Consider the following 11986-nt stretch of genomic DNA (forward strand, 5'->3'; position numbering starts at 1 on the left):
GACTGAGCTCATTACTTCTCAAGCTTTAAGGAGAGAACTACCACCTAAATGATGAGACAGGGACGTTGTCATTAACAGGCACGGCCTCAGTGGGACTCAGCTAGCAAACCTCAAGTGAACGATTCAAACCCCCCAAAAAGTTTCAGCAGTCCTATGAAGCCCCCAGGATGTGTACTTCAATTTGGTCACGACTAAATTTGGTAACATGTGCTTTAACTCTCTCTACCCACAATATGTGATGATGATGATGACTGTCTTCACGAGCATCACTGCAGACACCGCGACCCTGCACTCCTAAGGTACGTGCGTTTCCCTCTGCGAACAGAACATCGCCAGACCTAAGCACAGGACAAAAACCAAACGCAGGGCCCCAGTATTGATACAGCACCGTTACTGAACACAAGCCCTACTCTAATTTCCCAGCACCGTACTTGCTTGTGACTTTTGTTGGTTTAATTCCAGGATTTAGCCCAGGGTCGCACACTGCGCCCAGCTGTCAGGTTTCTCTAGACTCTCATCTGGAGGTTTCCCGGCCTCTGTTTGCACTGACCTCTCTGGAGAGCGTGCAGGCTGTGCTTCTGCGGAACAGACCCCGACTGGGTTTGTCTCCTCACGATTCAGGTGCTGTCTTTTCTGGCAGGAGACCTACGTAGTGATACTGGACTCCTCAGGGCGTGATGTCAGCAGACACGTGTCACTGTCCCATTACCGGGGACATGAACTCTGATCATGGGGTGAAGGTGCTAGCCAACAGCTCTCTCCAGACAATTGCACTTTATAAACAATGACGTGACAGCCTCTGCAGTCACATGCAAGCTCACCTGTTCACACACGTCACGGCACATCTGGTTGTCCTTCGAATGATTACAACACAGTACACCTGGAGAGAGAAAAGAAACACGTGTCGTCCCAAGTCAAATGCGCAGGATGACGCCCCTATCAAACTGTTCACTCAGCAGGTCAAATACTGGCCGTTTTAACTCACCAAACCTTTACCATTTTAAGGAGCACAGTTCCACGAGACGTTACCATTAATTCTGTGCCTCAGTATAAAATACGTCACGTTCAAATAAATTGAGAAATGAAGGATGAAACCAAGTTAAACTGCAGGACTTCTCAGAGCCTGTGCTACCTTCACGTACGTTATGGATTTACACAATCCACAATTATGTTTTATACACAGATTCCTCAGAGCACAAAACACTTTTCTTTCCATGTCATTTACCAACACTTCAAGGAGCTCTGCTGGCAGAGTGTTTAAAGTGTTCCACTGCTAACCAAAAGGTCACTGGCTTGAACCCACCAGCCGCTCCGCAGAGGAAGATGAGGCAGCCTGCTTCTATAAAGATCGACAGCCTTGGACACCCTATGAGGCAGTTCCACTCCGTCCTGAGGGTCACTACGAGTTGCAATGGACTTGGCGGCAGCGGGAGCAACATTTCCGAATGCCAGTTTGAGAAGGATCCAATTAGAGAAAAGCGAAGGTTGCCCAACAGCATTCTGGGCCGAGAGGAGTTCACCAAGTGGCTACGGAGTGACATGCGGGGGCATCAGGAGAGTGGCCAACCGGAGGGCAGGTCCCGCTGAATGGATGAGGGGCTGGCTGCGGGCACGTCAAGAGAGACGCAGAAGAGTGCGCATTACACTACAGACAGCGGTTAAAAATGACCCTGGGGCAATAAATCCCTTCTTTAAACAAAACCCATAGTTTCAATCCACAAACTAGGTAAAAGCAGAGCATGTCTGACTGAGACGGGACTGGAATTAGGGCGAAAAGAACGAGTAAACACACGAACAAAAGCAGAAAATCCACTTCAGAGCCGACCAACAGGGCGCCTAGGCGGAAACTGGATGTCACTTCTAGACCCAACAGTCTCAGGATCTGCACTAGTGCTGCCATGCGACCAGCGTGGCTTCATGTGGCTGTGGGGCTGGGTTCTGATGTGATTCCTCTGGGAACAGCTGTCTTGAGCCCTAAGTGTGGGCCTCACACAGTTCTGAGACGGTATCAAAGCGCCACCAAAGTGTGAAAAGGAAGGAAGGTCCCAGAAAGCTCATCTTGGGGGGTGGGTCCGATCCCTTGTGAGGCTTTCTCCTAACCCGCCTCCCCCAAATGCCACACCACCCCTCTTCAGAACGGGGAGCCTGGCTGGAGAGAAGCGCCCCAGAGGCTGGCACTCCTGCTGTCCCCTGACACGGAGGCTGGACGAGCATGCTGAGCCCCAGCAGAGAGCGCTCAGGCGACACAGGGTCCCAGTAAACAGCGGCTCTGCCCAAAGCCGAGATCAGGAGGGCTCCCTGATCTCGAGTAGCTGAGGCTGGGGCTGGGGCTGGGGCTGAGGGATTGAGGGGAAAGCCGCTTCTTGGAGCAAAGGTCTGCTTAGAACAGAAAAACAAACACATTCCAATTCAAACTCCAATGATAACGATGATCTGATTAAAACCAGAAACGCGAAAGCCCATTTTTCCTCTATTCAACGTGAAGGTCAAATCTGTAGTCTAGCCCCCAAAGTTAGAATGTTCAAATGATTTCTTGACAAAAATTCGGAAAAGCAAAGGGAGATGACGTACCCTCCCACTCCCCTGCCCCAGCCTCTGGCCTTCTCCCATCGCCCCTTCCAGTAGCTCCAGAACTTCCTCCAGGCTTCCCACAGTGAGCCAGTAAGGAGGCCAGCAGTAAGGAGGCCAGCAGTAAGGAGGCCAGCAGTAAGGAGGCCAGCGGGGAGAGTGCCGGTTCAGCCCGCCCACCCTCCTCCAAACAGGTCTTCCTCAGGTTCGGTCCATTTCCCCTCATCCTCCTCCCTGGGGAGGGCTGCCCTGGTGGCCACCCATCGCATCCCCTACACCCTTCAGAGCGTCCTGCATAAGCACTCCTTCCCCAGAACCGCCAAACCCTAGGATCTTCAACACTGCGCTCCTCAGGCCTCAGGAGGTGCCTTTAGTCAGGACCCGGAGGGGGGCAGGGAAAGGGATTCCAGGGCAGGGAGTGTGGCAGTTAAAGGTCTTCCTCCTTTTTAGAGCGATTCAAATGGATTAATGGGACCATTTAATTATTACAATTATTAAATTATTACATTTAATTATTACCGTGCCAGAACGGTGCGCTCGCCAAGACCTAGTGTTCTCTACAAAAGCAGAAAATGAATTCCAGAAACGTTTTGTTGTTACAATTTGATTCTTATACGTTCTTCAACAAAAATAATTTTAAACCCCCTGTATCTGCATAAAATGGAATTGAGCAAATAAGAGTAATACAGTTCAAAATAAAACTGGATATTGTGATGACAAAAAATAAAAAAAGCCCCATTAAAGGCAGAGGAGGAGTGTCATGTCTTGCACTATCATTCCAAGAGTCTGTGATAATAAAATTAATAAAGGCCAATAAAAGGCTGAGTAAAGGCTGCGTGTCCCAGGCTTGGGAAGGGATCCTGGAGCCTAGACATATGCAAGTGGAATTATCCAATAATTAGAAACATGGAGGCCTGGCTGCAGGCTCTGGCCACGTGTGTACTGAAGACAGGCGAGCACGCAGGGGGCACACGTGCCAGCCACGTGCAGAAAAACGGGACTTCCCAGAGCAGCCAGCACTTAAAACACTGACACCACCCTAACCCGGAACAAGAAAGCTTCCCAGTCTGAAGATTACAGGGGCCATGCCGCAGGAGCTTCCCAAAAGCAGTCATTCAGTTCGGTTAACGAAAAGCCATTCTGGTTTTCTTTTCTGAAGAAAAGAAAGATTCCTTTTAGCTAATCTTCCTAAAGAATTACTAAAACAGAACACACACCGAAGGGAGAAAAACTCAATCTGAGCTGACGCTGGAAAAAATTCATTCTAGATAAAAAGATGCATTAATATAAAACTGTGGTCTTATGTTGTTTTAGTGACACGGAATCTCATTTTCCAATCAAATTCATCAAAACTTCCGGGCATTTTCCCACCTCGGTGGAGTCCCTCCTCTCTGTCTGTCTGTCCATCTGTCTGTCTCTCTCTCACACACACACACATACACACACACACACACACAGTCTCTGTGTGATCACGTGGCTGGGTTTCCCCACAGCCGACTTATCACTATCAGCAAAAGCTGCTTTGCGCCCTGCCCCGCTCTTCTGGACGACAGACCGAAAGCTTCGTGAGAGCAGCAACCCTGAAACGGCACAGCCAACAGTCCCAAGTATTTCTGAATAAACAAACGTTGTGGTTTTTCTTCTGCTTTTTTGAAAAGCGCATTTACCATCTATAAGGAGTGCCTAGGGCTTGCGAGCAGTTAAGCGCTCGTGGACAGCGGAAATGCTGGCTGTCTGAACCCACCCAGGGCTCCTTGGGGCCAGGCCTGGTGGTCTGCTCCCGGGAGGCCACAGCATTGAAAGTCCCACGGGGCAGAGTCCGACTTTGCGCCCAGAGGTCACCAGAGGCGGAATCCAGTCAACGGTAACTAACAGCGGCAGCAGGGTAATCCGCGACATCGCCCTCTCGGCTGCCTTCCCACTTTCTTGGAGAAGGGGCGCACAGAGGACGCACAGCCGAGGGGAGCTTGCCTGAATGTACAGACGCGGGGCAGGAACTCAGAGCAGCAAACCCCCCAGACTTGCCTCTCTGGCCTAGGGCCAGTCCTCGCTCTTTCAACACCGCGGGCCAAGATATTTCTTTGGGAAGAGAATCTGCTTCTCGCCCCAGCGATGCAGCACGGAAGGTGTGACCGCACGCACGTCTGTGGTCCCATCAGGTTATGAGAGTTCAGAAATCCGGCTGGAGAGCGGGCTGCAGACAACACACCGCGCGCACCTCAGGCCTCTTGCTTACCAAGTGGCCGTGCTCCAGGCGCACACTGACCCGTCTCGTAGATCACCCACAGCACTTACGTCCTGATGTTGCTGGCTTATGCACGCACTTTCTAGCCACAAGGTTCCCACGTAACAGCGTGTGCTCTGACCTGCAGACAGTCAGCATCCAACTCGTATGTCGTGTGTCTCTGGAGTGTTGTAGTTTTCTTTCTCTGTTTAATTTTCTTTCAAAAGGATTACCCCAAAGTGCATCATGGCCCCCAAATGCAGCAAGCCCAGTGCTAGTGCCAGCAGCCGCAAGAGGCAAAGGAGACGGGTCAACGTGGAGGTGAAACGGAAGGTTATTAAACAGCACGTAGGTCGAAGGGGCCAGTGCTCGCAATTAGGGCACGTGGCACTCCACCACGGGGACAACCCTCAAAAACAAAGAGAAACATCAAGCTCTCAAACGACCAGCTCCACTGACAGCCACAAGGCCGACAAAAATGTGAGAGGGACCTACGTCCCGTGTGGAGAACACTGCTAATGACATGGACTGAGGGCCAGAGAGAAAGTGAACCCCTCTCAGCAGGCTGCCAATCACTGCGAAGGTGCGAAGCTCGCTGGAGATGCTTAATGAAAAAGCAGAACCAGACTGTAACACGGAGTTCACACACACAGTGTTCACACACACGGTGTTCACACAATGTCCACATCCCATAACGTACCATTTCGCTGGACGGACCGCGGACTTTAAGCAACACGTGACTGCACTTTCCTCCAGACAGACGTGTGCTTCTAATTTAAAATTCATTACATTCTTCTCAGGATTCTAAGCTATTACATAATTCCTTAAATGTCAACTTCCTGAAACCCAGCCACTGATGTATTTATTACAAAACACCTTAAATAGACACCGAGCACTGTCAGGGGCCAGGCTAGAGACACCGGGAATGCAGCGTGGGGCTCGAGCCCCTCCATGGCCCCCGAAGGAGCCCCAGGAGATGTGTGGGTGCACGTGTGAGACAGGGAGAGGGGGGCTGGATAGCATCCTGGAATAGGAAGTAGGGCATTACTCTAATGTTGTGGCCAGACTTCACAAGAGATCATCACTGAGAACCCTATCGCTCCTCCACACCCACCCTCAGGAACAGGAATGAAAATCCCTCAGTCAAGGCAGATTAGAAAGCCAAACAGCAGAAGGGGGGTCAGTGACCTATAAACTTACACCAGAGAAGTACCCAACCTTGGATGGGGGTATAGAGCAGGGCCAGACTGTCTGAGCAGGAACACAGGCCAGGCCTTCATCGAAATACAATTCCAGACGTGTTCTCAACTTCTGCTTGGGATTAAGGAACATTTTCCACACTTGCTCAAATCCACACTCGAAGCCTTTGTCCATTATACTGTTCCAGCAATACGTGCTTCCCAGAATTTGGTACAAAAACAAGACTCACTTTTACATCAAACTTGGAATTTTTTTTGTACCAAGCAATGCAACCTATGCACTGTCACGGACTCTCAGAGCTCAAAGGGCTTGGAGAAACCATCCAGCCTGGCATTTTCTAAAGCGAGCTTTGGGTGTAAGAAGGAAAAAACAAGTTCTATGAGCTAACAATTTTCTTTCTTTTCTTAACAACTTCAGTGAGGTAGCATTCACGCACCATGGAATTCTCCCTTTGCAGGTGTGCAATCTGGTGGGTGTTAGTATATTCAAGGAGGGTGCACCCATCACCTCTCTCTCATGTTAGGACATTTCCCTCACTCCCAAAAGAAACCCCACAGGCAATTGCACCCACGCCCCCAGCAAACTAGTTTCCTCATTCTAGGAATTCTGGAGCCCCTCACTGTGAATCTAACGTGTTCTGCGAAAAGTCTGTCAAACTTCTGTCACAGTGAACATTCCAGCACTTACTATGTGCTATTCTAAATGCCACACGTGTTCATTCTTAGGATCAAACCCATGAGGAGCCCTACTACTGTCCACCGCTTCTAAACATGAACCTCGAGGCACCACATTATGGCTACGCGACCTGCTCAAGTCAAGCAATGCTCCAGTCACCACTGTTCCTAGACCCACGGGATCAACCAAGCATGGGATGAGAAGGGACACCATCACTCTGGAAGCTCTGAGCTCTCGAAGGTTAGCGGGTCTAGCCAAGCATTCTCACTCTCTCTCGTTTGCTTTCTGTCCTAGAAGAAGTGCAGCCGGAACGCTCCTTGGAAGCGAGAATGGTCAGACCTCGTCTCACCTACTTTGGTCACGTTGTCAGAAGGGTCCAGTCCCTGGAAGAGGATAGCGTGTGTGGTAAAGAGGAGGGTCGGCGAGAAAGAAGACGACCGTCAACGAGATGGACTGACACAGTAACTGCAAGGATGGGCTCCCGTACAGTGAGGACGGTGAGGCTGGCGCGGGACAGGGCACTGCTTCCTTCTGTGGTACATGGGGTCGCTATGAGTCAGAGACCGCTCCATGGCATCTGACACCAACCACCACCACCACCACCTCACTGGTTCCTTACCCAATTCTCTCCCTTCTTTAAATAGTTGGTCTTTTTTTTATATCTTTAACATGGTAATAAGCTTTGTTGGGACGGACCTGCTCCTTCCAGGTGTCTCCTCCGGAAGCAATGCACCCCCCTCTGCGAGTACAAACCCCACTCATCTTCTCTATGTGGTGCAGCGGGGGCATCACCCAAGTGCACGTCATCTCCCCTGGACACTTGGGTCCTGACTGCGACCCCGGTGGGCGGGAGGGGCATCAATCAACGTCCGAAGTCCGCCATCTGGAGGCCATCCGCACGCACAGAACACGGTGCGCGTCCCATCCACTCCTCGTTTGACTTCTCCGGAGCAGGGGACTCTCCTCGAGGGCTGCCGACGGGTCCCTCGCCTGGGCCCAGCACTGCGTCACCGTCCCCGGAGCAAACGGCGGCGGAACTGAGATCAGACGCCTCGGGCCCACTCTCTCCTGAGATTCGAACCAGGCTCAGCAATGCTCACCGCCGGCGAGGCCGGCCCTTCCGAACCGAGAGAGGGTCAAGCAACGAAGGAGACCAGGGCAGGGCGGTCTCCGCCCAACCCTCGCGACGACCTGGGCGAAGGCATTTCGCCTCCCGGACGGGCGCCGGGGCCGCGAGAGAGCCCAGGGCCGCGTCTGCCGGGGCGGAGGAAGGCCTCGAACGCGGGGTGCCGCTGCCGGTTCAGCGGATCTTCGGGGAGGGGAGAGCAGCCTTCCCCCCGCCTCCCGGCAGGACAGCTGGGACCTCCGGAGCCCGGGTCACCCGACGTGCGCCGGCCCGGGCCCGGGGGTCGCGCGCACGCACGCCCCCTGCCCCGCGCCATCTTGGAGCGCCGGTCTGGGCCGCCCCGAACCGCTGCTCCGCTGGGGACTCACCTACGCTGCCCGGCGCCAGTCCTGCTGCCACCGCCGCGACCCCCGTCACGGCCAGGAGAAGGAGCAGCATGCCTTGCGGCGAGGCCCGGACGGGCGCCATGTCCGGCGCGCTTGTTGGAAGCCGCGGGATGCTCGGACCCAGCCGGGCCGCCGCCACCGCTATTGCTGCTGCTGCTGCGGCTGCTGCTGCTGCGGCTCGCGCGACGCTCCGCCCTCGCCGCCCTGGATCGGTGGTGATTGGCTGCGCTGAGCTCAAGCCCCGCCCCGCAGCCGCCCTGAGTTTCTAAAAACCGCTGCGGGCGGGAACGCGCCCTGGACCCGGGCTCTTTGTTGAGGCCCAGCTGTGTATACGACTCTGCAGCGAAGCGCAGCCAGCAGAGCAGAGTCAGAGAATGGCACAGCTGGAAGGGCCTTAGAACTCTTCTCCACCGCCCGAGGTTTCCAAATGGGGACACTGAGGCTGGGAGAGGAGACTGACTCGCACCAGACCTGCAAGTTGGCCTCAGAACTAGGGTTGGCCCATCCTGCACCAAGGGACCTCTGCAGGCACAAACCGTCAGAGATACTTTTAGTTTTGAGTTAGGTAGGACGTAGAGCCCCAAGATGGGACTGAGAATATGCGGTAACAGGGTGTGAGCCTCTGGAGAGTTTATAAAACCTCTGTCCTCAGCGTGACAAGTGTAGAGTGGAAATGGCTGCAAGTTCGTCATGTTCCTTGCTTCCCACATAAAGTGCTACGGAAGAATAGTGGACTGTTTTCTGTTTTCTACAAGAGGGTTGTGGTGGTTATGTTTGTCTATCAATTTGGGTGGGTCCGGTAGAGCGGCTGGGCGGCTGGGGGTAGTATTCCCCATGATGAGACTGGCAATCACCTCCACTTTGGGATCTACCACAAGCAGCTGAGTAGCTGCCTTAGGGATGTAGTCTGCTTCCTGTATGTAAGAAACAGCTTTGGGAACGGTCTCTAGCCTATGGCATACTTGAACCCTGCCTGTAGCTGTGTTGTTGTTCAGCAGCCTGCCATGCTCTGCCAATCTTGGGACTTTTAATGGACTTGAATTAGTGGCCTGCCGTGTGGATTGGTAACGTTGGGACTGTGCCTTTTTACTTGTCAACCTTGGGTTTGTCAGCCTCAGCACCCTGCAGCTGTCTGAGTGAAGAAAACCTCTAGCTCCAGTGGGCCGGGAGCAGGAGGCAGAGCTGGACCCCAAGGTTGAGGGGCTTTCACCCTAGAGCCTGGCACTTTGAACTTGGACTTAAAGCCTCCAAGTTGTAAGAATAAACTCCTGTTTGTTAAGTTCATCCCATTTGTGGTATATTTCTGTCAGAGCGGCACTAGGGGTCAAAACAATTGTCATAGGAGGAGCTGAGAGAGAGCTGAGAGCCTGGAGAAGTTTCTCAAGATCAGGACGTGCAACTGGACACCAGATGAGAACACAGGTATCAACAGGGATTAATGATGACAACAGAGGAGTAAATGTCCTGCCCTCATCCCAAGTCCCCACTAGTGGCATTGGTGTTACATATTCCTCTCAAAACTAGGCACAGAAGTTAGGGAGAGACCCTGACTAGATTTAAGATCCCATTGAACTCACTGAGATTAAGTTTTGGCCTCCCACCTACAGGCGATGTGGCAGAGACAGCCAGCTGTCCACTGAAGATTAGTGCACCCTTTCTGGAAGCTGTTGCTTGGACGCAACCCAGCCAGAGACATTTTCCAGACACTGCTGTGTCATGTTCATTGCTAACTTAATGACTGGGAGCATAGCCTTGGTGAACAAAGGTCCCTCTGCCTTAGAACGGAATCAGTATGTGTGACATCCCCACTGGACCCTACGGTGGCATCCCAGAGGAGGAAGGGAAGCTCAACCCCAATGCATCCAATACCAACGTATTATGGCGTCCAGCATTGTGAGCCTGGCCTGTGATCCGGGTACGATATTCTCTGTGAGCCTTCAACAAGCCCTCCAAAGACATGACACTGTGGGCGTGAAATTGTTCCCATTCTCTATTCTCTTTGGCTGTTGATTTCAGTAATTTTCAAACTTAAAAATGTACTATTATTTATTTTTTAGCAGTGGAATTCTTTGTTCAGTAAAATCTTACAGAGTCTTGCTATATAAAACAGAAAAAAAGCTGTGTTTGCTATACCTTTAGTTAAATAAATTCAATTTCATAACATTTACTTGGTTCAGAGCCAACGAAGGAGGATGGTGAGAGTGTGATGAACACACAGCTTGGAAATCCGAAGTTACGGATGACAGTTGCAGTCACACTCTTTTCAGCTCCCAGTTTATTTCTGCATTTTGTTTTGGTTTCCTGCTGTAGAGAAAAGTCCTGATTCGTACAGAGGAGTCAAAGGGCCACATGTTTTGGAATACCTCACGTTGCGATCTCAGATGATATCTTTTCTTCAATTAAAATGGTACTGTGGAAAAACAGTAGAGGATTTTTTGTCTCCATGTCAACTCACTGATAAGATTTAATAGCTGCTCAAATCCCTTAAGAAGTCAGAGATGCAGCACCTGAAACTTGCAGTTACTGTGATACTGTTGATCACGTGATGTCGTCACTTTGTGGCCAGTTACATGTTCGCTTGCTGTAGTGGAGCTTGCTGTGACACACAGTGAGAACATACACTGCGCAGATGGCTCTGAGCCTTGCCCTGCACTTAATTGAGAACAGTGCTCCTGTCTACTCCCTTGTGCAATGTCACATGGGAGGACACGCACAGGCTTGGACTAAAGAAAAGATCAGCACAGAGCCACACTTTTTCTAATCAAGGACACATTGAAAGAAAATCAAATAAACTCAGAGATGACAGGAAAAGATTTAAGCCAAAGTTCATGCAAGAGTGAATTCCACAGCACTCATGATACCATTGGGAGCTCTGCTGGCATAGTGCCTAAGACACTTGACTGCTAACCAGAAGGCTGGCGGTTCGAACCCACCAGCCACTCCTCGGAAGGAAGGTTGGGCCATCCTGTAGACATACCGCCTCGGAAACTTGAGGAGGGGTCACTATGAGTCAGATCCGACTCAACGGCAGTGAATTTGGTTTTTTGGTGGTTTATTGTTTTACTACATATTAAAAGTTATTTAGAATGTATTTTTAAAAAGAGACTCAAATCAAATGCTTGTGGAACTCTGACAAGCCTCCATTTGGGAGAAGTTTTGTTCTTATATGATCAGCTTATACGAGTTTTGTAAAACATGCATTTGAACACATATATTTTAACTCTAATACCTTTTCACTTCCAAAACAATGAAGCAAGCTCTGTTCCACAGCTGGAGTAAATATGGTGTTTTGTTCTTTTAGCTTTTTGTAATCATGATGGTGTTTCGATTAACTCATCTGACTGAAGTTTTTTGTAGCATATGGTGTGACGTCCGGATCAAAGGCAAATCTTCATTCAATTGAATATTGTTGCTGTCTCACCATTTATGAGAAAGTGTTTCCTCTGTATGCTATTCATTTTTATCTGACATATATCTATTAAATTCTTACAGTTTGAATTCATTTTCTGGTATCTCTGATAACCCTGATTTCACAAACTTTTGAAAACCAAATGATACTTAGTTCCATAACTTTTCCTTTGTAATAAGTTCAGATCTGGTAGGAAGAATTTAATGTTATTACTCTCCAAAGATGCCTCCATTGTTCTCTGGTGGTGTAGTGGATAAGGCATTTGGCTGCTACCTGCCAGGTCAGCAGTTCAAACCCACCAGTGCTCCCAGAAGGAAGATGGGGCACTCTACTTCCGTAAAGATTTACAGCCTTGGAAACACAATGAGGGTTGCTATGAGTCGAATTCAACTCGATGG

At 50.6% G+C, this 11986-nt stretch overlaps 1 protein-coding gene across 1 annotated transcript in view; it reads right to left on the reverse strand.

The window, feature by feature from the left end:
- Nucleotides 1-8261, reverse strand: part of RECK (reversion inducing cysteine rich protein with kazal motifs) — a 101754-nt gene extending 93493 nt beyond the window's left edge. Inside the window, exons 1-2 of the mRNA XM_007947004.2 lie at nucleotides 8162-8261; nucleotides 822-880 (exon numbers count right to left, since the gene is read on the reverse strand). Coding sequence (XP_007945195.1) covers nucleotides 822-880; nucleotides 8162-8261 — 159 coding nt within the window. The remainder of the gene's footprint in view (nucleotides 1-821; nucleotides 881-8161) is intronic.
- Nucleotides 8262-11986: the final 3725 nt, after the last annotated feature.

Source organism: Orycteropus afer, unplaced genomic scaffold, assembly GCF_000298275.1.
Source record: "Orycteropus afer afer isolate SDZICR_OR568_19922 unplaced genomic scaffold, OryAfe1.0 scaffold00174, whole genome shotgun sequence".
In the NCBI taxonomy this organism is placed as follows: domain Eukaryota; kingdom Metazoa; phylum Chordata; class Mammalia; order Tubulidentata; family Orycteropodidae; genus Orycteropus; species Orycteropus afer.